The sequence below is a fragment of the Cololabis saira genome, chromosome 3 (genome assembly GCF_033807715.1).
Source record: "Cololabis saira isolate AMF1-May2022 chromosome 3, fColSai1.1, whole genome shotgun sequence".
In the NCBI taxonomy this organism is placed as follows: domain Eukaryota; kingdom Metazoa; phylum Chordata; class Actinopteri; order Beloniformes; family Belonidae; genus Cololabis; species Cololabis saira.
In genome coordinates, this window is record NC_084589.1 from 43547095 (window position 1) to 43573380 (window position 26286).

Below are 26286 nucleotides of genomic sequence, written 5' to 3' on the forward strand. Positions count from 1 at the left end.
ACACACACACACACACACACACACACACACACACACACACACACACACACACGCTCACACACACAACCGTGTATACATATACTTAACACTACAGTAAACAGCCTTCACTGTTTTTCTTTTTTTTAATTCACCCACTTGTAAACATTTGCACTTGTTTACTTTTCCAACAACACTGACAGCAAACGTTCTCCACCACCACCGAGACCAAACACACACACACACCAAGGTACCGCACATGAAGTTCCACTTCACTGGTAGGAAGTGTGTGTGTCTGTGTTAATGTGTTTCTCTTGACTTCCCTGGAAAAAAACAACCTTGCAGCAACAACCACCCAAACACACTTAAGAGACTGAAATCCTCGCTGCCATGTTTGAACTGGACCCTGTGCAGCTGCCGGTTCTTGCATAATGACCTGGTACAACCAGTACTCGAGTTGTAAAAAAAAATCAGAGGGGATGGTGAATTTTATCATATGGGGACAGATAATTTGTGCTGATTACAAATAATATAATATATTACAAATAATAGCACTGACCAAAACACCTGCAGAAATACTGCAGGAACGACATAGCAGCAGTTAAATGCAGCCTTCTGTAAGCTTTAAATATCCACTGGGCTTACATCAAAAACATCAAAACACAACAATAAAAAACAGTTTTCTGAACTTATCAATATGACTCTGTCCTTCACAGGATAAGTAAAATGGATCACTGCAAAAACTCACAATCTTAACAGGAATATTTGTCTTATTTCTAGTTAAAATGTCTCATTTTAGTAAAAAAATCTCATTACACTTAAAACAAGACTCATCACTGGAAAAAACAACAATTTTCACCTGTTTCAAGTAGATTTTCACTTAAAATAAGTAGAAAAAGATTTGTTGTGTGGAAAAAGATTTGTTTGCTTGTAATAAGAAGATAAATCTTGTCCCACTGGCAGATTTTTCTACTTATTTCAAGTGAAAATTTACTTGCAACGGGTAAAAATTGTCAAATAAGTTAAGTTGTTGAAATAGCAGTAAAACCACATTCATTGACGAAAGGACATAAGGGATGGAAAGGGGGGATGGCAGTTTTACAGGGGGGATGATTTGGACCGTTTTTACTTCAGGAGGGGATGCCATCCCCCCTCATCCCCCCTCAACTCCAGTACTGGGTACGAGTAGATCTGAGGATAACGTACTTCTCAACGGCAAGGCTAATACTGAGAATACAGAACAAGTTATAAGAACATAGTACAAAAGTCATATAACCTCACCGACCATGCTGCCACTATGAATCATGGAAAAGATGTGTCAAATAGTTCAGAATAATATAATGGTGCCTGCAAATACTGGGAACAAAAGAGTACAGCACAGTGTGGTGGCAGCAGTTGCAGTTCTCAGGTGTATTTTTGTCACATCTGCTGTAATTACCACTATTCTCAAATCATATTCATATTAGATAATTTTAGAAAACAAATGGGCTCCTTTGGCACCACCTGCAGCTCCCAATGCAGTTGACAAGTTTCCACCGCTCCTCCAATCAGAGCCGGGGGGCGTGTTCATGTTCCAGACTCCCCTATAACCTCCCATCCTGCAGCTCCATGCCTCAAGGAAATATTCCCAAGCCACCACTTGAGGAAGACTGGATGTGAGACGGTTGTACGAGGTCTATTATTTATAAATCGTATTTACCTCCATTTGTTACAGTATTGATTTATTCTCAGGTATCTGTTCTCTGACGCCTTGGGTTTCCGTAGTAACTAACTGCACAGCAGGGCCAGGGGGTGGGACAGCTCTGGATCTCAGCGGAGAGGCTAAGGGGGCATGAACGCTGTATGGCAGGGGTCTTCAACTAGATTAGGCAGGGGGCCACATCTGCAAAAGGACTGTATGGAGAGGGCCACACTGAAAATTTGGGGATTTTCAAAATGTATTTTGCACTCAAAGACGAAGATTTATGTATAAATAATACATTTGTGCACAGGAATGGGCAGGAGAATATATCTGTCTAGGTTTCATATGAATTATGTATTAATTGTCTCCAGATTTAGTCATTGTGAATGTTAAAAATAATATTCAGATAAAGAAATATTATTTTAAATGCAAGTTCATTTTGAAACCATGCATTGTGCAAACTTAATAACGTTGATATTGACCTACTTTTAATAAAACACGTCATAATGACAAAGCACCACTTTCCACCAACATTTCGTTATTTGAACATTATATTAAGCATTGAGCACAAGCATTTCAGTCCATAGTAGCCAGTTTGATGTTATAAATCAGGAACCAAAATATTAACCATAAGCTCCTTTATTTATGACACATTTGTGCATTATATCAGCAAAACAAAACAATCGCATGAAATTATAAGAAGCTTAGAAGTCTGTCTGAAATGCAAAGTCCTCATTTAGAGATTCAAATGAAAAAAATGTCAGGCCAATCCTAGAAGCATAATGATGTAAACAAGTCCTCGTTACAATGGAGGTTAATAAAAAATAATGTGACAAATATTATCACTGTGCAACACTGGCAAAAAATCCGAAATAGTAAAATCCATCTCCATCAGAGATTAACATGTACAAACACTGTCCAATGAATCATTAACCAACTGAAAAGGCTACCAAGCATCTGAAACTTTTATTAATTAAAAAAATGCGATATGTAAACCATGTTAGTTTCACTTACTTCGTCACTTCCGGCCACCAGCCGGAAGTTTTGAAAATGCCGTGATCGGGCGGCCGATTGATCGGGACAACACTACTTTCCCCCCCTTTTTTGAAATATGACCAGGGGCCACATAAAAGCTCCTGGCGGGCCGCAAGTGGCCCGCGGGCCGCCAGTTGAATATCCCTGCTGTAGGGGTTAAACATTTCTAGCCAGGTTACGTGATTTTTGGGAAGTTTCTCAACTGCAGCTTTGAATATGTCAAGGTGCACAGTATACGAGCTTACAAAAACCTAATCACATTTAATCTAATATTTAAAAAAATAACAAAAATAAGATGTTTTACATTAAACCTGCAACTCTTATCGTATCTTTGTTACTGGCAATTCTAGTTAGATGTACTTTCACTTTTCCGGTTATAATTGCCTCTCTTTTGAATGACATGACCCCCATCTCGCCCTGATGACATAATTCAAACCAATGTCATGTTTCAACAGCTGCGCTGCGTGTATAGATACTAACACACACACACACACACACACACACACACACGTGTGCATATTGATATTAAGACTGTTTAGTGCAGGGTTCATCATGCAGTACAGCTACAGTTTATGCAACCTCCTAACAAGGAGGTGTTTTTATTCAGGCTTAATCCCATTAATACACATGTGTATCTTGACAAATAATTAAAATAGTTCATCTGCTTTTGTTCCTTTCTCCAGACCTTACTCTTTCATGTCTTCATCTGTGTTCAGTTGCCGCCTTCTCCTCTGTTTGAACTAGCATTAATGCGGCATATTCTTCTGTTTAGTCATTGATTAAAGGATCAGAGTCTCTGCGTAAATATGTTATCCTCGTGTACTGATACTTATACGATTCCTCTCTATTAATGAAGTAAAGTGTTTTTCTTATGCTAACAATAAAGAAGCACTCACGGCCACCCACACACCTTCCCATCCACTTACCCTGATATTCCATGAGGTGAATGATGCAGTTGTTTTCATTGTCTTAGCTGTGGTTTTGCCAAAGTCTGTATCTATTTTAGAATTCAAGAAAGGAGAGAAGATGGGCTGCATTCACGTGCACGGACACTCGTTCAAGTGTGTGTTTTATTTTTTGTTAATACTTTCAAACACAAAAACCCTCAGATGAAAACAAACACATGACATATTCTATTGTCAACATTATTTAAAATCATGAACAAAATGCAACAAGACGTCCTCAGATTTGTCATTTTCCCTCAGTCTTCTGTTTTCTTATGCTTACAATAAAAAAAGCATTCACAGACAACTTTGTAAAATGTATTTCTGGCCAATTTGTCTTTGTCAGTGTTGAAATGTAGTTTTTAAGATTGGACTATGAATGGAAGAACAAACAGGAGTCTAATTGTCGACTTCACACATCAGGGCTTGAAAGAATCACACTTCCTGGTTTTTGATGTGTGTTTTCAAAAGCCTAATGTGGGTGTTTTTGTGTGTGTGTGTGTGTGTGTGTGTGTGTGTGTGTGTGTGTGTGTATTTGCACATGCAAACATGTGAGTCCAAAGTGCTGTATAGTGCGCATGCATGTGGGTGTTAGCACATGTGTGCGTTGAGGGGGCGACTGAAAAAGCCTGAAGCCCACAGTCAAATTGCTGGTGACCACAGTAGCACCGTGTCTCCCCCATCTTCAAACCACAGCCCAGAATAAAGCAGGAATGCTCTGGTGTAAACCAAGTTTGAGCTGTCTGTCGGAGCTAGTTTAACCCCTCAACTAGACCGTCCAGAGCGGCTTCAAACGTGCCCTGAATTGACCCCAAACTGATGGCCCGTCATGTTCCAAGCTGTGACAAAATAGTCTGAATTTTCCTTAAGGCAGGGCAAGTTTATCTGTATAGCACATTTCATATTCAAGACAATGTAAAATCATTTACATGAAACACATTTTAAAAAATGTATCAAAAAGCAAAAGAGTTTAAAAGCATTAATTAAAGACAGACAGGCATAAATTAAAACAAATTAAACAAATGAACTGCAAGATTAAAAGGTGGATTGTTGTAATCAGTACTGCAGTTGAGGGGGGATGGCATCCCCCCTGAAATAAAAACGGTCAAAATCATCCCCCCTGTAAAACTGCCATCCCCCCTTTTCATTCCTTAAGTCATTTAATCAATGAATGTGGTTTTACTGCTATTTCAACATTTAGAGTCATCATCAGAAAAATAACACCAGAAAAATAACTTATTTGACAATTTTCACCTGTTTGAAGTAAATTTTCACTTGAAATAAGTAGGAAAATCTGCCAGTGGGACAAGATTTAGCTTCTTATTACAAGCAAAAAAATCTTGTTTCACTGGCAGATTTTTCTACTTATTTCAAGTGAAAAACTACCTGAAACAGGTGAAAAATTGTTGTTATTTCCAGTGATGAGTCTTGTTTTAAGTGTAATGAGATTTATTTTACTAAAATGAGACATGTTAACTAAAAATAAGACAAATATTCTCGTTAAAATTTTGAGTTTTTGCAGTGATCCATTTTACTTATCCTGTGAAGGACAGAGGCATATTGATAAGTTCAGAAAACAGTTTTATGATATGATATTATGATATTTAAAGCTTACAGAAGGCTGCATTTAACTGCTGCTATGTCATTCCTGCAGTATTTCTGCAGGTGTTTTGGTCAGTGCTATTATTTGTAATATATTATATTATTTGTAATCAGCACAAATTATCTGTCCCCATATGATAAAATCCACCATCCCCCCTGATTTTTTTTTACAACTCGAGTACTGGTGGTAATTACTGAAATGCAGCAGTAAATAAAAAGGTTTTCAACCTTGATTTAAAGCAAAGGAGTATTTCTGCAGCCCTTATGCATTCTGGGAGTTTGTTTCACAGGTGAGGAGCATTAAAGCTGAACGCTTTCTAACCCAGTTTGGTCCTAACTCTGGGTTCAGAAAGTAGGCGTGACCCCGACGACCCGAGGGTTCTGGTTGGTTCATAACGGACCAGGAGATCAGACATGTATTTTGGCCCGAAACCATCCAGAGATTTATAAACCAACAGCAGGATTTTCAAATCCATTCTGACAGGCAGGAAGCCAGTGTGAAGATCTAAGAGCTGGAGTTATAGTCCACTCTCTTGGCCTTAGCGAGGACTCGGGCAGCAGCGTTCTGGACCGACTGCAGCTGTTTGGTGGATTTTTCTGGAAGACCCGTGAGAACAGCGTTACAGTAGTCCAGTCTGCCGAAGATAAAAGCGTGGACAAGTTTTCCTAAGTCCTGCTGAGACATCAGTCCTTTAGACCTCAATATATTATTTAGGTGATAATAGGCTGACTCGACTACTGCCTCAGTGTGGCTGGTAAAACTCAGCTGCAGAACCACTCCCAGATTTTTGGCTTGTTTTTGCTGTCATTGCCGACCCACTGTCTCCTCGTGTATACAGCATCACCAGAGTGTCTCAAACTGCACATAGTCTCACAACGTTCCAGATTATCCCCCACACTTTGGCCGGGTTTCCCAGATCAGTTAAGTAGTTCTTAACAGCGAAAGACTTCTTTCAAACCTTCTTAAGGAGCCTGTGAAAGAAAATCGCGTTTCCCAGAGTCGCTCTTAGCTTAAGTATCTCTTTCATTAAGAAGGAAATGAAAGATGCTGCTGACCCAGTCTTTACAACCATCTTAGTGAACAAAGACTCACAGATCCAGCCGCGTCAGGCAAATCAATATCACACCAAGCAATGAGATATTAAAACAATGCACCCCGCACAAATTTTGATCTATTTTATACTTTAGATTTATATTGTTTAGCATTTATTGGTGACAGCAAAAGGGGGAAAAAAAGAAAAATAAGGAATAACAAGTGTGTTCCTGTATATGCTTTATGCTTTACGCACAAATAAAACGATCATCATGAATATCATTTATTTGATAATTTGGCTGCTATACAGCATGTTCTCGCTGCAAATCAACCGCATCGCCGTGCGCGAAGCAGAACTGTTTTTATGAACGCATTCGTGCGTCAGCACTTCAGTCCCCTGGACGTGCTGTCGGACCGGGCTGTCCAGGCAGCCGTGACACCTGCGCCGTGCCCGAGCCCGAGCGCACCTATGTGATGACAGGGAAGCAGCAGCTGAAGAACGAGATCCTTTGATGAATCGTTCATTACAGTCTCAAATATAATCAATGGTGTCGGTTTATATTAAAGAATCTTTTTGCCCAGAAGAAAAAAGAGCGAAGACAACGACCCATAACTATTTTCTTCTCTTGAAAAAACCCACCTGCCGACTCGCGCTGTATACAGCGCGAGTCGGGATGCCGCATCATTCAGAAGAGGAGGAATACGTGCGAGGCGGGGATGATCTCTGCAATCTGAAGCCCTCTATAATTGTAAAAAGAATTTCACTTATCACGGGTTCTTTTTGGAACATAACCCCTGCGAAAAACCAGGGATTGCTGTAATTCCACGTTGCGATTTGCGAAACTCGCCTTCTCTTGGCTCATGTTTTTGAATGCACACACACGCCCACCCCGTTTCCTCCCGGTTTCTGCGTGTGGGGAAAAAAAGCCTCACTGTAGCCAGAAATAACGGAGTAACGCACCGTTTGGATGAAAAAGGGTCATTGAATTATATTTATCATCTTAATTTTTCATTATAACGCACAGGCAGCAGGGAATTAGTGCGTTAGGCAGCAGTGCTGCGTGTGAAAATGCGCTGATAGTGATCGGTGATCGATTTGCCTGGCATCGATTCATTTGGTTTCAGAACCGGACAGCTGCTCCAAAGAGCTTCTGAAAGAGCGAAACTAAAGGACGGTGTTAAGAAGTCATCTGGGAAACACCCGTATCTTAGGGTTCTCTCTTAGTTCAAACCTTCTTTGAACCTCTCTTAAATCCTTAAGAGAGGTTGGATCTGGGAAACCCGGCCTTTGTCTGCACGTGTTCTCTGAACATCTCAGCCATCCAAACGTGTACCAATCCCTTTTTTCTGTGCTCATTTTAACCGGGGAGGGGCTTACTTTACAGGTGAAAGTTTTGGTTTAAATTGCAGATTTTTTTTTTTTTAACATTCTTTTTATTATATATTTTCAAAATTATACATGTCCAGTGCAGTATATATATACAAATAATTTGAAATATGTAGCAGATCCAGAATACATACAAAGTAATGATTCCCAAGGTTCTCAGTGAATCCAATATTTCAGGCAGTTAGGTACTCCAACACTTTCCCAAATTTTGCTCCAAAAAGGCTCCTCTGATCACTTATTCCAAATCTCACTCTTTCCAGAGAAATATAGTCGGCTATCAATGACTTCCATAACTGTGTTGAAAAGATTGCAGATTTTATATCACTCCCTGCACTAAAATGCACTGAAATATTTCTAACTCCACAACAATAGAAATGTCCCAGTAATTAGTTAGAGAATACTATAACTACACTATTAAACCTGTTCATACTTACATAGTTTTTTTTTTTAATTTTTCTATTGGAGGTATTGCGATAATATTGTTTTTGATAGTTTAGCAGTTTCAGATTGAGTTTTTACATTGAGACTTTCAGGTAACTGTAAAACCATTTGAATGTAGTCAATTTTAGTTGGGATAATTTTAACAGAATTATACTCTATTCAGTACATTTTGGGACAATCCCCTACAGTACCATTGAGTAACTGAAATAATAACTTGATTACGTTGCCTCAATTTATACTTTCTTGACATATAGAAAACTGAAAACTTAATATAGTATTTTCTTTTAGCCGTGGTTGATTCCATCCATATTTGCGCAGCAGTCTGGAGTCAAAGCAACACTTCAACATCCATGCAAGGCCGGATTTCTCTGTTATCATGCAATACAGTGTTACTCATTTGAAATAATTGTATTCTTTCTTAACATACGTGTATAGGTAAAGTTGGTGATACTTTGTGCCCCTGGGTTCACACAGACCCAAGTTCAGGCCTGTAACTTATACTTATACTCCTATAACCAACTCTACATCACTCAGACCCATCAGACCATTGCATTCTTGCACAAAATAAAATAGGCCTAGTGAAATTATTTAAGATCATTAAAACATCACTACTGTCACAAGTATTACATCATTTGAAAAGTGTCGTTCAAAACTATGCAAAATACATTGTGGGACTTACATATTGTACATACTTAAAGAATGAAACTGATGATTCGTAACTGCAACACTGAATATTGCACATGCTTGAATTCTTTTAATGAGTTGGGGATTTTTTTTTCATTTTAGATGCAGTTCACGCCTTATCGAAAGGAATCTTGTTTTAACCACTTGTATGACTGTGCTGCATTATGCTACATACATGCCTACATGTGAATGTCTGCAATGCCTACATTTGTTTGATACATGCTACTGTACCAATACGCTTCATTGCAGACTTCTTACATACCTAATTTCTTACATATAATTTCTAATTTTATACTCCAACTGGATCATTACATCTGTCTTATCTGTCTGCATTCTGAATCACATGTTCATATGGAAAGCTAGCAGGTCATCTGCCGGGGAAACAAATCCAATAATCAATGCTCCTTGCCCTTGAGACTTATTGCATTTCACTTTTGTAGTGACCTCCTATGCAACATTAATCTCTAGTACTGTTTTAAATATATTGGCACCTACAAGTGTTGCAGTTACTACCACTGGTGTCCGTAACTGGTGTCTTTGAAGTGCCGATGTGATGCAGACTATTGTACCTAAACTCCATTCAGTTCAATTCAGTTCAGTTTATGCATAAAGTTTGCATAAAGCTCCAAATCACAACAAATCTTGTCATAAGGCATTTCTAGTTTCCAGCTCACTCAGTCCAAATTAGTCCTATTAATACAAAACGAATAAAATAGCAATAATAGTACTACTGTTGTAATAACGCTGTAATAATACTGTGGAGCAGGTAATAATACCACTGACTGTCTAATAATGATAACTTGCCCTAAACTACCACTAAGTGAAACACACACTGCAACTATGGCCCAGTCCCAATCCCCCCCTAGCTCTACTTTTAATAATAATAATAATAATTCATTTTATTTAACGGCGCCTTTCATGTCACCCAAGGTCACCTTACAGAATAAAAACAAAACAATACAATAAAGGAAATACAATAATAATAAAGTAGAAATTATAATACATACACACATACACAATACATACAATCAAGGAGCAACAGTACAGATAACAGAACAGTATGGTGGGAGGTAGTGTGTGGTGACCGGTCAAAGTGAATGGGCAAGTTTAAACAGGTGAGTCTGGAGTTGTGTTTTGAATGTGGTGATGGAGTCTATTTGTCTTATGTATGGGGGGAGGGAGTTCCAGAGTCTGGGTGCCGTACAACTGAAAGCTCGGGCACCCATGCTGCTAAGGTGTGAGGTGGGAGTGGAAAGAAGTCCAGCAGAGGTTGAGCGGAGGGTACGGGAGGGGGTGTATTCTTTCAGTAGGTCACAGAGGTAGGTGGGGGCTAGGTTGTGAAGGGCTTTGTGGGTGAGGAGGAGGTTTTTATAAATGATACGGTATTGGACTGGGAGCCAGTGGAGTTGGATAAGAACGGGGGTGATGTGGTCAGATGACTTGGTGCGGGTGATGATCCGGGCGGCCGAGTTCTGAATGAGTTGTAGTTTGTTGGTGAGTTTGGTTGGGAGGCCAGTGAGGAGAGCATTACAGTAATCGATACGGGATGTGACGAATGAGTGGACCAGAATTTCGGTGCTGGATTGGGACAGTGCTGGACGAAGTCTGGAGATGTTGCGGAGGTGGAAGAATGCAGTCCGGGTGATGTTGTGGATGTGAGGTGCAAATGAGAGTGTATTGTCCAGAATGACGCCGAGCGTCAGCCCTAACCCTAAATTTTGCGCGTTCCCGTGAGGGTAGTGGTGTCCCAATTCCTCTTTGCATCTAGGGGGAGTGCTCATATCGAGGGCTAGGGTGTATAAATCTAGCCCTACAGAGCGAGGGTTTTCAGATTCTGACTCACCGACGGAGGGCTAGAGAAATTTCCCAGAATGCTTTACGTCATCATTTGCGGACTGAATCAAACGAAAAAACATGGCGGACATTTCTTTTTTTTTGTGAATAAAATCAATATTTTGAGTTAGTTTCTGCATAAAAATGCGTTTTGATTACATTTCTAGTGAGAAATATATATTTTACTTTCATAATATTCACTCAGTGAATGTACATAATCACTCGTTTGCTCGTTTTTCAGATCTTGCTAGAATAAAGGCTTATTTATGGTGCCGCGTTACACCAACGCAGAGCCTACGGCGTAGGTTACGCGGCGACGCGCTGCGTACGGTGCGCAGCGACGCGTAACCTACGCCGTAGGCTCTGCGTCAATTTAACGCGGAACCATAAATCAGCTCCCGAGCCGGCGGTTCTAGATACCCCCCGAAAACATCAGATCAAATTTCTTAACAGGCGTTATTTGGATAAACTGAGCCCAGGTTGGGGATCGATTACTTTTACGCCTGAAAAAATATTAAAACTTAATAAAGTGGCATATTAACAGCACTACAGCTGAAATTAAAACAGCTTTTAGCTTTCGGCTTCCTGATATGGTGTGACGTATGTGCAAACGTAACTACACAGTCGCTTACGTACCCGAACGTAAACCACGCAGTGACGTAGCAAGCAAAATGTAGGGGTATTGCTAAAAAGTAGGGGTAGTGGGAGTATTGGGACAGGGCCTAGGGAAGATTACAAGGGCCCTAAAATGTGTGGCTTCATTTTTAGGGCTAGTGGTAGAAAGTAGGGGGTGTATAGCTAGTTTATCAACATCAGACTACAGAGAGCTGCGGAGGAACGTTGTAGGCAGTAAGAGATGTTGTATGTGTGGGATGTGTTTTCGGGTAAGCTGCTCTAAATGTGGACTGTTTCCTCATCTGATGTTGATGCAAGAATGAGGTTACATACGCCATGAAATTGTGAGAAGGCCCTACACACGAGTAAAAAAAAAAGAAAAAGAAAAAACTTGACTTAGAAAAACACCTGCCCAATTAAGAGCAAGGCATATCCCATTTCAAACAGCTGTGATTGAGCGTGTCTGTGTGTGTGAAGCCACAGGCTGTGGTCTCACCAAAGAGAACAAGATTGGCTTTAAAAAAGACCAGGATAAATATTAGAGAGGGCTTAGGATAATCTGAACACACACAGGCACACACAAATGCAGGCTCAGTGGGGGAGATGGAGACACACACACATTCTCAGACACCTTAAGGTAGACTTGATGGCAGACAAGCATGCACCCTCTGTCTCGTACATGCACAAGCTCACACCAAGTACAAAGGGCCGATGTGTGCAGCGTACATTAAATGAAAGTACGCTGAAACTGGACACAAACCCCCAGGGACCAGAGGGGAAGGGTGGGATGAAAGGATGAGAAAAGGAAGTGACAAGAAATGCGAGGGAGAGAGAGGATGGAACCGGGACAAGAAAAGAGAAGAGAAGAAAGAAAAGACAAAATTGGGAAAAGATGGAAGAATGAGGCGTGAAAGAAAAAGCGTGAAAATTGTGAAGAAAAGCACAGAAAGACAGAAAACAGGAGAGAGGATGAGGAGCAGGGAGAGTGGGATGAAGAGGAGGAGAGGTGGAGAGAAAAGTTAGAGTTGGGGAGGAGTGGAATGAAGGAAGGGGATGCGGAGGAGACAGAGAGGTGGGACGGAGAGGGAGAGGGAGTGAGACAAGGCATCCAATTCATCGGCCTCAGGAGTTCTCTAAATCCACACTGATCCATGGGATTCTAGTAGGGATTTTGTCACACACACAATCACACCCTTACACGTCTAACTTTACTTACACACACTTGCAAACCACATGTTCAACACTGTTGTCCCTTGCTCCTTTTCTTTTCTTCTTAAAAATGCTAAAAGATTAGCCTGAAGTCTAGATTTAGTTGTAAAGTGTGCAAACACAATGGAATCAAAAAGTACTAGTACCTTTTGAGAGTTTTTATTTCCAAGAAAGAAATCTGTCTGATGCAAACTCGACTCAAGTAGAGCACAATCACACAAACACTGATGCAAATATTGTGCTTGATCTACTCTCATGCAAAAAGCCAACTTTTTGCACGAGATTATTATGTAGATCAAGAAAGACTAGTCTTTGTATAAACTACTTAATTTTTTGTATGTAAATAATACATTTTGCAACAGTCAACTTAATTGTGTTAAGTTTACTTTATTTATCAAAATTAAGTTGATTTTACTTGCAAATGAATTTTGTACATACTAAAAATGTAATAGTTTATACAAAGATTAGTCTTTCTTGATCTACATAAAAATCTCATGCGAAAAAGTTGCCTGAATTTTTTTAAAGTAGATCAAGCAAGATATTTTTTACTGAGGTTGTTCTACTTAAACAAAGAAAGCATGTTTCATCTAAACGTTGGTCAATCTGCCAATAGATTAAAATTGTTAAAGGAAAGGTAAATACAAGATCATTGCTTGTTGTTTGTGTGTAAATGAAAAGATTGCCTGGGATTACATAAATACTGCTTGTTAAGGAAAAAATGCACAATGTCCTGTTTTTAAAACAAATGCAGATTAAGTTCAAAACTAGATGTATTCATGTAAAGCAACAAACTTCATTTTTAATTGTGAACATCACAGATTTAAATATGTTATATTTACATGCGCTTAGATTTATTTTTTTCAGTGTACATGTTAGTTAGAATTTCATTTTGGGTTTGGTTTATAACATTTTCTCATGATTGAACTCCACCGCTATTCAAAAGGTGCACATGAAAAATACTTCTGGTGCTGAAATGATCAATCGATCTCAACTATAGAGTTGTAGGTTTTTTCATCGAGCCCCTTTACCTTTCCCCCAGGAGGTGTGGAGCCGATAGCAGAGGTGGCTGGAGACGGGGAGGAGATGCAACCGACACAAGAAGTGACCAAGTTCATCAAGAAGAAACAGCCATCAAAGAAATCCAAGAAAGGTAGGAGCACAAACACCAGAACTTTGTACTCGCTGTACAACCGGGATTCCTTCTCCTGGCCTTCTTTGTGTCTTTATTCGTGGCTCTAATTCACCCTGTCACATTTCCAACCAGACCGTATCATAATGCGTCACCCCAGCAGCACATCCGCTTCATCCCCATCCCGACCAGAGCCCAACACTCATATCTGCTCTTTGTCTGTCACACTATTGTTTTTCATGTCACATTTTCTACTTGCTGCTGTGACTGCTACCGGCTCATACTTTACAGTATTTATGGTTTTTCGGATTTTCAATCCCAAAAGAAACAGGAAAATTGTTTCTTCAGATATTTCAAAGGTGTCCCCTGAAGGTTTAGATGTTTTGATCACTTTTTAACGTTATTGTCCCGTGCAGTTTTTGGTAAGGTGACAGTTGCTTTTTGGGTGTCAGTCTTGTCACTGATTCCAAATGGTCACTATTAGTAGGCAGAGTAATCAGATTACTGTACAATGATTTTTTTTGCCACACTTGAAGTTTAACTCATACTTAAATCTTAGTTTAAAAATACCTGCTAAATGGATCTTCCAGAAAACATAAAGCTGTCCACTAAATTTATCCTTTTATTTATCAGAATCTGAAGAAAAATCTGAGGAAAACTCGAAACAATAAAAACCCTTTTCAGTGGTTAAACCTTCAACATTTATGCACCAAAAAAAACCCAATAAATTCTTAGTTTTTCCACATACAACATGGTTCACTTGCATATTTTGATATGAAAAACATGCTATAATTGGAAAATTACCATCTTCGTTTTAAATATACCCTTGCTGTTGCGCATTAATCTGTATTTTATGTCTTTTATTTATTTATTTTTTGGTACTTTAACATTGAAGGACCTGCTTTTGAGTTGTTTTTCCTACACAGGGACTGCTGAAGATACTGCTAAAATAAGGATCTACTTCCGTCTAAATTTTATAAACAGAACTTAAACTCTTCTTTTTTGCTCTGAAAGGCCAGCACAGGAATTTATGCACTAGTGCCTTTAAACATTTAGTTTTGAGGCACCAGTCAGAAAAACAGTTTCAGAAGTTGTTGGATAGAGATAGCTATCCAATATTAGAGTTTTGTTGTCAATATGGCTTTATTTTGAGCTGGAAAACCCCACCAGGAACACTGTGACATGTCATTATGCAAGAATGCGGTTCCCAGAGGTGGCACGAATGTCGCCTAGAAAAACACAGGCAACCTTATTAAGCATTTAAGGAGGCATCACATGAAAAAGCAGTGGTTAATCAGGTTAAAGGCAAAGACGGATGTACTTAGGAAGAAAACTCTGCACTGTGCTTTTTACAAATGAGAAAAATCCCCTAAAGAAAAAAAACAAGAACCCACAGCGATGTATGATCCGGCGTCCTCGATGACCAGCCCCTGCCGTTGCTGAAAATGTTGGATTTCACTGCAAAATTGAACATCTGCAGCCGCAGTAGTTTCCCATGTCAGAAATACATCTCTGGAAGTTCTCTGTCCAGACGGCCTGAGACTGATCATATTTCATGTCAGCGACAAGAAATGCAGTAAATCGGGTTTATGGTGGACATTTACATTCACGTGTTCGGATGTAAAATATACTGTAAATACCTTTTTATTCTACATTTCTGGCTGCACTTCCACTTCAATTCTTGCATTTCTTTATTTAATAGATGTACATTTTTAAACATGAATTGTTAATAATGTGTTAATAACACTGGTATTAGTTCAGCACTTGGTATCAGCCAAAGCTCTGGATCAGTACCGGAAAGAAAGAAATGATACCAGAACATCTCTAGCTTTCTTACTGTTGTCAATTCTGCTTTTGCTGTCTTCCTGAGCTGGAGCAGACTCTCATCCTCTGCTATGTCTGCTGTTTCTCATTGTCGCACTCAAGTTTTCATCCTCGTGTCTCAGCTTTCAGTCTCCCTTTGATCCATCGGTCTCACTGAGATGTCTTTTTCAGCTATATTTATTTTTCTAATCAAGTGCTTCGGCAGCTCGATATCATCTTTCGCCCTCCCTCTTGACTCATCATTATTGCTTAGGTTTTCTCCATCCTTCCTTTTTCTCTTTTTTTAATGAATTACTTATTATATTACTTTATCCAGGATACAATAAGCAGATCACTTCAATGCAACATGAATATATTCACACACGTGCAATAAATTCATGTTGTTTCCTTGCTCCTGTCTTCGCTGTACACACACACACACACACACACACACACACATGCAAACACACACACACACACACACACACACACACACACGCACACACGCACACACACACACACACACACACACACACACACACACACACACACAAACACACACCAACTTCACTGCTACGAAAGGCTTCTGGTTTGCATTGAGGACAAATCCGTGTTTTATGACGGTTTGTCTTTCCTAAACCAGGGTGGATAGATTTGCTTTGATGGGCTCTACTTTCGTTAGTGGCTGGTGTGCAGTGTGCGTGTGTGCGTGCAGTGCGTTTGCGCGTGCACCCGCGCAGTTAATCCAGTCAGGCGTCACCGCTAATGAGAAGAGGAGGTGTAGGAGACACAGAGAGGGCGACACAGGGATCATTACATACGCGCACATATGCATACATTGACACCAGAGGTGGGTAGTAACGAGTTACATTTACTTGAGTAAGTTTTGGGAAATATTGTACTTTTAGGATTAGTTTTGAATCACTATACTTTTTTACTTTTACTTGAGTAGATTTGTGAAGAAGAAACTGTTCCTCTTACTCCGCTACATTAGGCTACGTTGAACTGTTACTTTTTTTTTAATCCTCCGCGTACGCGTCAATCTCATGACATCACTGAGTGATTCTTTGGGAAAAATGTTTGGTTTTGCATGTTTTGTCACACACACACACAGAGTTTCTATGAGTTCATGGACTTGTTCTAGTTCTGCCTTGTTAAAAAAGAAAAGTACAAAGGCTTGAAATTTTGTGCTACTTGTGGTTAATTTATTTTTTTATTCTGTAATTTTATTTATTTTATTATTTATTAAAGTACTTGAATTTACTTTAATATTATTTAAATTTAAGCTATTTTAAATTTTTTATTAATTTTTAATTTATTTTATTATTTTATTGATTTAATTTGCCTGAAGATGATTATTTTGTACTTTTGTCTGTTTGAATGGTTGTGTTAAAAAAATAAATCAGACGTTACTCAACAGTTACTCAGTACTTGAGTAGTTTTTTCACCAAGTACTTTTTTACTTTTACTCAAGTAATTATTTGTGGTGACATCTCCAGCTTACTTCTGCTTGAGTCATATTATTCTGAAGTAACAGTACTTTTACTTGAGTACAATTTTTGGCTACTCTACCCACCTCTGCTCACACATTTACCCTTCCGATGTGTCTGAGTTGTAGCAAGCCTTTGTAAGGAAGGACTATGTTAGAAGTGAATGGAACGTGGTGACATCTCCAGCTGCAAATGACCAACAAGGAAATGCACTCGCCTCTGACGTCCACACTATGAAAACCATGCAAAAAATGACATTCCTGATCACCAGCCAGGGACTGGAGTGTCTCTTTGGCTGTAGAGAGATGGAGGTGCAATAAAGCAGAAGAGAGAGGACAACACCCACTGCTTTTTAGAATATAAATTGATGTGAAGTGTCAGCTTTTTTTTTTCAACAAAGGCCATTTCTAAAGAACTTGTTGCTACCTACAGTACCTGCTCGTTTCTGTGCTCGGTGAAACAGATTCACAGCTGTCTTAGAACCCTCGGTAACTACAGTCAGTACTGGAGTTGAGGGGGGATGAGGGGGGATGGCATCCCCCCCTGAAATAAAAACGGTCAAAATCATCCCCCAGTAAAACTGCCACCCCCCTTTCCATCCCTTATGTCATTTCATCAATGAATTGTGGTTTTACTGCTATTTCAACATTTAGTCATCACCAGAAAAATAACACCAGAAAAATAACTTATTTGACAATTTTCACCTGTTTCAAGTACATTTTCACTTGAAATAAGTAGGAAAATCTGCAAGTGGGATTTATCTTATTACAAGCAAAAAAAATCTTGTTCCACTGGCAGATTTTTCTACTTATTTCAAGTGAAAATCTACTTGAAAGTGGTGAAAATTGTTGTTTTTTTCCAGTGATGAGTCTTGTTTTAAGTGTAATGAGATTATTTTTTTTTTTACTAAAATGAGAGATTTTAACTAGAAATAAGACAAATATTCTTGTTAAGATTTTGAGTTTTTGCAGTGATCCATTTTACTTATCCTGTGAAGGACAGAGTCATATTGATAAGTTCAGAAAACTGTTTTTTATTGTTGTGTTTTGATGTATTTGATGTAAGCCCAGTGGATATTTAAAGCTTACAGAAGGCTGCATTTAACTGCTGCTATGTCATTCCTGCAGTATTTCTGCAGGTGTTTTGGTCAGTGCTTTTATTTGTAATATATTATTTGTAATCAGCACAAACTATCTGTCCCCATATGATTAAATCCACCAGTACTGACTACAGTGACCTCAGTGAGAGAACAGATTTATCTCCTGATTCTGACGTCATTCGGTTCATCCGTCAAATGAAGTTGTGTCATCTTAAAAACTGTTTATTAAACCGAAACACAACTGTCTTTTATCAGAGATCGCCAGCAGTGGAATTGCATCCTGCTGCTGCCAAAGAGCAGCTGACTCTGTTAGACGTGTTTTATTCTTAGCAGCATTACGTTCAATTGGAAGATGCTGAGCTCATTTTTGATGAGCCATTATGTGGGCTTTATTGTTTGTCTGTGACGATCCTAGTCTTATTATCAAAGCTGAGACTTAAAAGTGCTTCTATTTTGGAGATCTCTTTCTAATGCACACGCATGCATGTGTACACTAACAGATGTGACCATTGCCAGACGTCATTGGGGAAAAGAGAAAAAAAAACTAAAGAAAAATGGTCTGTAATTAGTATTGTTTATCATGGGAACCTCCAGATCAAGTGTGTGGTTTTCACTTAAAAAATGAGGAGGAAGCAGCGGCGGATTGATTTTGTGACAATGGGAAGCGAGGAGGAAACATGGCAAGACTTCCTCCTCATCTGATCGAAATAGAGCGATGATAAGAAATGGCAGGGGCTTTTAAACGTTACAGCGATAGTCTCCTTTTGTTTGAGCAAAGCCATGTCAAACATTCAGATAAAAAATAGAAAATTCAGTCAAACATGTTCAAACAATGAGATTTATTTTAGACTGAGTTATGGAGTTGGACTGTTTGATTATTTTTTCATTTAATTTTATTTATTTGATCTTATTTAAGGGTGGGCCCTAATTCAGGGTTCCATGAAAAGGTTTTTAATGTAAACAAAAGCCTCAGAGCTGAGCAGATTGCAGCTGCGTATTTGATAATTAGCTAGCCGTCTTCATCACAGAAATCTTAAATTTGTGCTGAAATTTGATAAATTTAGGTTATTTAGTTACATTGAAGGAAAAAATTTGAAGAAAAAGAACTGGAATAATTTAGTGAGGAGTGAAGTTGGTTGAGGGAAAACTCACCAGCTCAGACTCAGAATTGCATTCATCCTTGGTGGATTTAAAGGTCAGATGAACGTGCTTAGTTAACCCTTGTACTGTCTTTGGGTCAAAATGACCTAATTCTCCTTTCTTCTTTCCTCCTGCTCTCTCATTCCTTCTCCCTTTCTCTTTTCTTCCTTCCTTCCTTCCTTCCTTCCTTCCTTCCTTCCTTCCTTCCTTCCTTCCTTCCTTCCTTCCTTCTGTTTCCCTTCCTTCCTTCCTTCCTTCCTTCCTTCCTTCCTTCCTTCCTTCCTTCCTTCCTTCCTTCCTTCCTTCCTTCCTTCCTTCCTTCTGTTTCCCTTCCTTCCTTCCTTCCCTCCTTCCTTCCTTCCTTCCTTCCTTCATTCCTTCCTTCCTTCCTTCATTCCTTCTTTCTTTCCTTCTTTTCATTCTCCCTTCCTCCCTTCCTTCCTTCCTTCCTTCCTTTCCTTTTCCTTCATTCTTTTTTTCCTTCCTTCCTTCCTTCCTTCCTTCCTTCCTTCCTTCCTTCCTTCCTTCCTTCCTTCCTTCCTTCCTTCCTTCCTTCCTTCCTTCCTTCCTTCCTTCCTTCCTTCCTTCCTTCCTTCTGTTTCCCTTCCTTCCTTCCTTCCTTCCTTCCTTCCTTCTGTTTCCCTTCCTTCCTTCCTTCCTTCCTTCCTTCCTTCCTTCCTTCCTTCCTTCCTTCCTTCCTTCCTTCCTTCTGTTTCCCTTCCTTCCTTCCTTCCTTCCTTCCCTCCTTCCTTCCTTCCTTCCTTCCCTCCTTCCTTCCTTCCTTCCTTCCTTCCTTCCTTCCCTCCTTCCTCCCTTCCTTCCTTCCTTCCTTTCCTTTTCCTTCATTCTTTTTTCCCTTCCTTCCTTCCTTCCTTCCTTCCTTCCTTCCTTCCTTCCTTCCTTCCTTCCTTCCTTCCTTCCTTCCTTCCTTCCTTCCTTCCTTCCTTCCTTCCTTCCTTCCTTCCTTCCTTCCTCCCTCCCTTCCTCCCTTCCTCCCTTCTTCCCTTCCTCCTTCCTTGACCTGAAGACAGCACAAGGGTTAATAGTTACTGAAGTAAAACAGATTGTGTTTTAGTTAGACACCGTAGATTGATTTAATGAAGAGCCACGCTGTACAACAGAGGTTAGACGGCTGCACGGCTAATATCATACTGAAGGTATAAGAGTAAGTGTAGTCTTGGTGGGCTGATTCTGTGCCGTGCCATGGTGATGGAGTTTAGTACTAATGCTTATAACATTCCCAATTTTTCACTTAGAAGTTTTATAAACTGACAGAAGACAGCTGAGATTAATGGTGCACTGCTGCACAGAGACTTAGTCATTTTCTCGCTAGCATGCTCGCAAGCTTTCCCACTATTGTTCTCGCCGCCAGCAGCTCAGCTGTATCGTTGGCAGGAGATGCCCGCACCATCAAAGTGTAAGTTTTTTCGAAAATTAAACAGTGTTATTATCTTAGTCCACAGCTGGAAGATAATTGGAATGGTTAACATCTGTATTATGAGTTCACGTCTAAGCAGGACAGTTCTGTAAAAACAAACTCTGCTCTGTTTGCCCTTTTTTCGTGCAGTTCATTTAAGCCGGTCAGACTTCAGTATCCTCAGCAGGAACAACACCGGCATCTCAGAGCAAAGAACATTACTAATCAGCTTATGAAACCAGACTTGATATACTTGGTATTATTCATGCATTTTCTGTAACGTGACAAGCTCAATATGTGTATTTATTCCTACTTTAGACAGGCTAAAGGGCACTTCAGTGTACAAAATGCTTCCTAGTTCAAACACTTGACCAATCAGCTCCCAGAATGCTGATAGAACTGCTTTCAGAAACATCATGTGACATGAGACGGACGAAATCGGTTTTATTTTTTCCCACATTCGATTTTTATTTGTTCCATTTTCGGCCTATTTTGGTTTTTCATTTTTGAGCATTTGGTTTTTAGCATTTTTTGCAAATGTAACCCCAAGACAGTATATAAAGTAATGAAATATAGACAATTTATGCAATTATAACCTAACATTTTAATGTTTTCATACCTTTAAACATATTTAAAGGCAAAAACATGGCAACATGGCACCAGTTATTCTCGTGTCCAACAAAACATTCCTTTTTTGGGGATAAACAAAAAAAATAACCAAAAGTTGTAATGTAATGAAGAAAAAAAACAAAAAAAAACAAACCCCCCCCCAAAACAAATCGATCTTTAGACATATGAATCGATTTTTAGGAATTAATATGAGAATCGATTTAGAATTGGGAAATTGATTTTTTCAACACAGGCCTAGTCAATGTGTTGGTGTGATTCTCTGTGCATTGTTTAAATTTGGCCCAACTGCTGCAGGAAAGTTGTTTTTTTTGTTGTTTTTTGTCTTATGGTGGCAAAATGCCAGAAAAGCCTTTGACTGGCCCACAGCTCTCATAAAACCAAGGAACAAGGTTTCAGAGAATGAGTTAGTTCAAAGCATATAATTTTTCACACAAAGTCCCCACGCACCTTCCGCCTACCTGTCTATGACTTAAAAGTAATTAGGTGCCACGGCAAACGCCGCACACACAGGCCTTCCTGTTGGAGTGGATGGCAGCCGGGACGCACGTTTGGTCGACTTAAAAGGCATCAAAAGGTGTCAAAGAGTAGGACACAGGGAGAGATGAGTAGAGTGCACTCTTTCTCTTTCCTCTTCATGAAAAAGGAAGGGATAAAAGAGAGATGAAAGGGAGAGGGTCTTCCTCTTTCCTGGCCCTCACCTGGCTCTGGAATTACTCACAGGCATGTACGACATAGACGCAACCAACCAGACGCAGGCACACATGTACCAACAGGCCGGTACACTCAGTCTTTATGCAGACGTCACCATCCACATTAATATAAATGCATCAAAATGGAAATAAAAACATGCCAATTTTCTACCCCCCCACCCCGCATCCGGCTCTATAGCGCCGTCCTAGTGGCTCCTGGAGCTTTTTCAAAAATGTTTGACGTTTTTTTCCTTTTTTTTTTTTTTTCCCCCTTTTTTCTTCTTTTTTTCTTCTTTTTTTTCTCTTTTTTTCCTTTTTTTTCTTTTTTTTCTTCCTTTTTCTTTTCCTTTTCAATCTCGACATTTTCGACATTTTTCTCGAAATTTTGACTTTTTTCTCAACATTTTGACTTTTTTCTCGACATTTCGACTTTTTTCTCAACATTTACACTTTTTTCTCAACATTTACACTTTTTTCTCGAGATTGTACTTCAACGTTAATCTCGACATTTTGACTTTTTTCTCGAAATTTTGACTTTTTTCTCCACATTTTGACTTTTTTCTCCACATTTTGACTTTTTTATCGACATTTCGACTTTTTTCTCAATATTTACACTTTTTTCTTGACATTTTGACTTTTTTCTCGACATTTCGACTTTTTTCTCAACATTTACACTTTTTTCTCAACATTTACACTTTTTTCTCGAGATTGTACTTCAACGTTAATCTCGACATTTTGACTTTTTTCTCGAAATTTTGACTTTTTTCTCCACATTTTGACTTTTTTCTCCACATTTTGACTTTTTTATCGACATTTCCACTTTTTTCTCAATATTTACACTTTTTTCTTGACATTTCGACTTTTTTCTCAACATTTACACTTTTTTCTCGAGATTGTACTTCAACATTAATCTCGACATTTTGACTTTTTTCTCGAAAATTTTGACTTTTTTCTCCACATTTTGACTTTTTTCTCCACATTTCTTCTTTCACCATTTGCCTTCATTCTAAGGCTTATACAAGACCTTTAATTTTTTGTGGCTCCAGACATATTTGTTTTTTGTGTTTTTGGTCCTATATGGCTCTTTCAACATTTTGGGTTGCCGACCCCTGTTCTATATGGATGTTTTAAACGATGACATCACTGTTACTTTGGTCTCTTTACTCAGCCGTGAGTGTGTAACGGACTCATCAAGGCCAGAGTCAGTTTGCGGTCAGTGGTCTCATTTGATCAAATAACCTATCCCTCACGGCTACAGTAGATTTATGCTGCCAGCTAGTAGCTATCATTCAGACAAATACTGCATTTCCAACACATTACCAACAGACATTACTCTCAGATTTATCTGAAATCTTCTCAGTGTAGCCCCAGAGCAAGAACCGCTCATGCGTTTCAGTGTTGTGCCTCGGTCGCATTAGCCATTACCATCGGCTACTCGCCTTCATCCGTCTGTAATGTCCTTTATGCATTCAGATAAACTGGAAGGATATCCATTAAGTGGCAAATCCAGATAAAAGAGGAATGCTTAATCTAATAGACTGATGTTGCCATCTGAAGGAAAGAAAGGAAAGCAACACAAGCAGCTAAGTCGGCCTTGAGATAAGCAGTTAATCTGCAAAGCATCTAATGACTTTACATTACAGACATCCATGCAGTCTCCAGTTGAGCAGCTATTATTGTTCATTGTGGATTTTTGTCTCACAGGTCAAAGAAACACCAGTAAACCACTGTACACTCCTTATACATATACTATACTCATATTATATACTGTACACTCCTTTACCCACGGATTCCCATAATAATGTATAATATAGAAAGTGCTACGGAGTGTTTTTTTTACTTTCTTTTTATTTTGATATGAGTGAGTTTGTGGTTAGTGTCGGCCTCCTCGGAGCCCACGACCCTGAATAATGGATGGATGGATAATGTAATGAAAGAATTAGACTTGTAAGACTCCATATGTATATTATTTGTATCTTATCTACATAAATGATCAAAATGCACAGTTTCTGTCAAATCTTTTCCATTTTCTCACTTACATCCAATAGTAAACGTGTCAATGTTTATTGTTAATTTGTTGATTTAATTTAATTTAATACAATGTTAATTTATTTATTTACTGTATATTTTATTTATACCACAGTCACTCTAATTTACATTTTTTCTGACATTCTTATATTTATATATTTTTGGTACATTTTTCTGCACATTTCTTGTACATATGAGACACGCCCCACTTATCTGTTTATTTTATTTTATTTTATTTTATTATCCTATTTTATACTTCAACGTCTTGCTGCTCAGTTGCCTTGAAATTGCCCCTCGGGGATAAATAAAGTTTTTCTGAATCTGAATCTGAATCTGAATGTAGGAGCTGTTCAAAATCCAGGAAAACAAATATGAACTGAGAAATGCTGGTTCGTTCAAAAACCAAAAGGCAAGAACAAAGTCAAAAGAACATTGTATTTCAATAAATAGTGTAGAACTATGGAATTGTTGCTAAAAAGACTTAAGAATGTGTAGTTCGATCCATACCTTTAAAAAATGTATATCAACGGGTATAAAAATATACTGTAATGCAATCAAATTCATTGACACCAAATTTCATAATGTAACAATTATTACTAGGCTTTTCTTTGCTTTTTGCACCTACCAACAATCATGAACTTTTTTTCCTGCAGTTCTTTATAAACATTGTCTAGTATTGATTGTATGATAATACGGTTAAAGGCATCACAAGCTCAGGCTTCAGCTACACCTTTTTTGGTCACATCTATTTTAGCCATCTCTGTAGTGCCTCGCTGGTTTTGCAGTTTTCCCCATGTGTGCTGTATGATGATGGTTGCACCGATGTATTAACATTGTTTTTTGGATTACCAAAATAAACAAAAAGAGAAAGAGAATGTGGAGTGAATAGCAGCTTTAACGTCGGTTCATTTGTAACTTTACTTTGTGGTAATAGGAATTATATTGAACTGGAAAGAACTTTATTTATCAACAAAAATAAACTGCATCGAGAATGAATAAATATGAGAAAAATAGCAAGCAAACTCCAGAGATCACCGTGAATGCTCTGAGGTGTTTAATGTCTAAAGCTGCATAACAACTGAGTCGATGACATGGCGTGCAGCATCAGCGGGTAACAGCATTTAAACACTGGAGTGATTAACAGATGTGTGTCTGGGTTGGTATGACGCTGCTGCTGACTGTAAAATCTTTAAAGATCCCAGGGAGTTGCATGCAGAGTTGTGCAGAGACAGAGAGAACCATTGCTCTACCTGATGTAGCTAAATCAGTGCACTTTTAGTTGGAAAAACAAGTAAGGTTTGACCTTAAAAAGTAATGCTCTGTAAAGCTAAATCAGAAATATAAATACACAAATGCATAGGTGTCAAGTAACAAAGTACAAATACTTCCTTACCTTACTTAAGTAGAAACTTTGGTTATCTATACTTCACTGGAGTAATTATTTTTCAGACCACTTCTTACTTTAACTCCTTACATTTTCACGCAATTATCTGTACTTTTTACTCCTTACATTTTAAAAACAGCCTCGTTACTCTATTTCATTTCGGCCTTTAAAAGAAAACTATCCAGTTAAATTGCTCCATCCGGATAGAGTGAATTTGGTTGTGGTTGTTTCAGATGTTCTTGTCCAGTTTTGTTCTTACATCCGTTGCCTCAGATTCCTGCAACTAAACTTGGATGTACATTCCAATAAAGGTTAGGATAAATGATAACATGCCTCTGAAGTTTGACTTTTTGCACCATTACAATACTTATAGGCAACTAGTCATCATATCTCCTGCTCTCTGAAACACATGTTAATGCTCAATAGTACACATATATGGTTCTTTAATATATTTGCATTATACTAAGATGCATTCATTTCAATGGCTTTTGTCCTTAATGGCTTTTTCCCCCTTACATTACTTTTACTTTTATACTTTAAGTTGTTTTGAAACCAGTACTTTTATACTTTTACTTCAGTAAAAAACTTGAGTTGATACTTCAACTTCTACAGGAGTATTTTTAAACTCTAGTATCTATACTTCTACCTGAGTAATGAATGTGAATACTTTTGACACCTCTGCACAAGTGTAACATACTGTAAGGAATAGTTAAAAATAGTACTATCAACACAATTACATTCAGCCTTTAGGCAACTTAGTGTCTGACTTGATCAGCGTTCGGGTCTTATTTGACAGTTGTCTCACTTGTATTGCATGCAGACACAGATTAATTCGTGCAACTCTAACTATCCGCTCCTGGCTTCTTTTCCTCCCAGGTGAGTTGTTTTTCAGGAGCAGAGTAAGCTGCATGGGTTATGAAATTCGCAGTGACTCGGTGAAAATTAGCATTTAGAAGCCAGAGGAGACTTGTAGTAACATGGCTGAATTACACAGTCCCGCTGTGTGAGTGTGTCTGTCAGGTTACAGTAACACAGCG

At 38.7% G+C, this 26286-nt stretch overlaps 2 protein-coding genes across 2 annotated transcripts in view; both read left to right on the plus strand.

The window, feature by feature from the left end:
• Positions 1 to 14053, plus strand: part of bbs9 (Bardet-Biedl syndrome 9) — a 208704-nt gene extending 194651 nt beyond the window's left edge. Inside the window, exons 22-23 of the mRNA XM_061717987.1 lie at positions 13480 to 13590; positions 13986 to 14053. Coding sequence (XP_061573971.1) covers positions 13480 to 13590; positions 13986 to 14053 — 179 coding nt within the window. The remainder of the gene's footprint in view (positions 1 to 13479; positions 13591 to 13985) is intronic.
• Positions 14054 to 20435: 6382 nt separating this feature from the next.
• bmper (BMP binding endothelial regulator) overlaps positions 20436 to 26286 on the plus strand; it is a 97284-nt gene continuing 91433 nt past the window's right edge. The window contains exons 1-2 of the mRNA XM_061717988.1: positions 20436 to 20518; positions 20669 to 20774. Coding sequence (XP_061573972.1) covers positions 20436 to 20518; positions 20669 to 20774 — 189 coding nt within the window. The remainder of the gene's footprint in view (positions 20519 to 20668; positions 20775 to 26286) is intronic.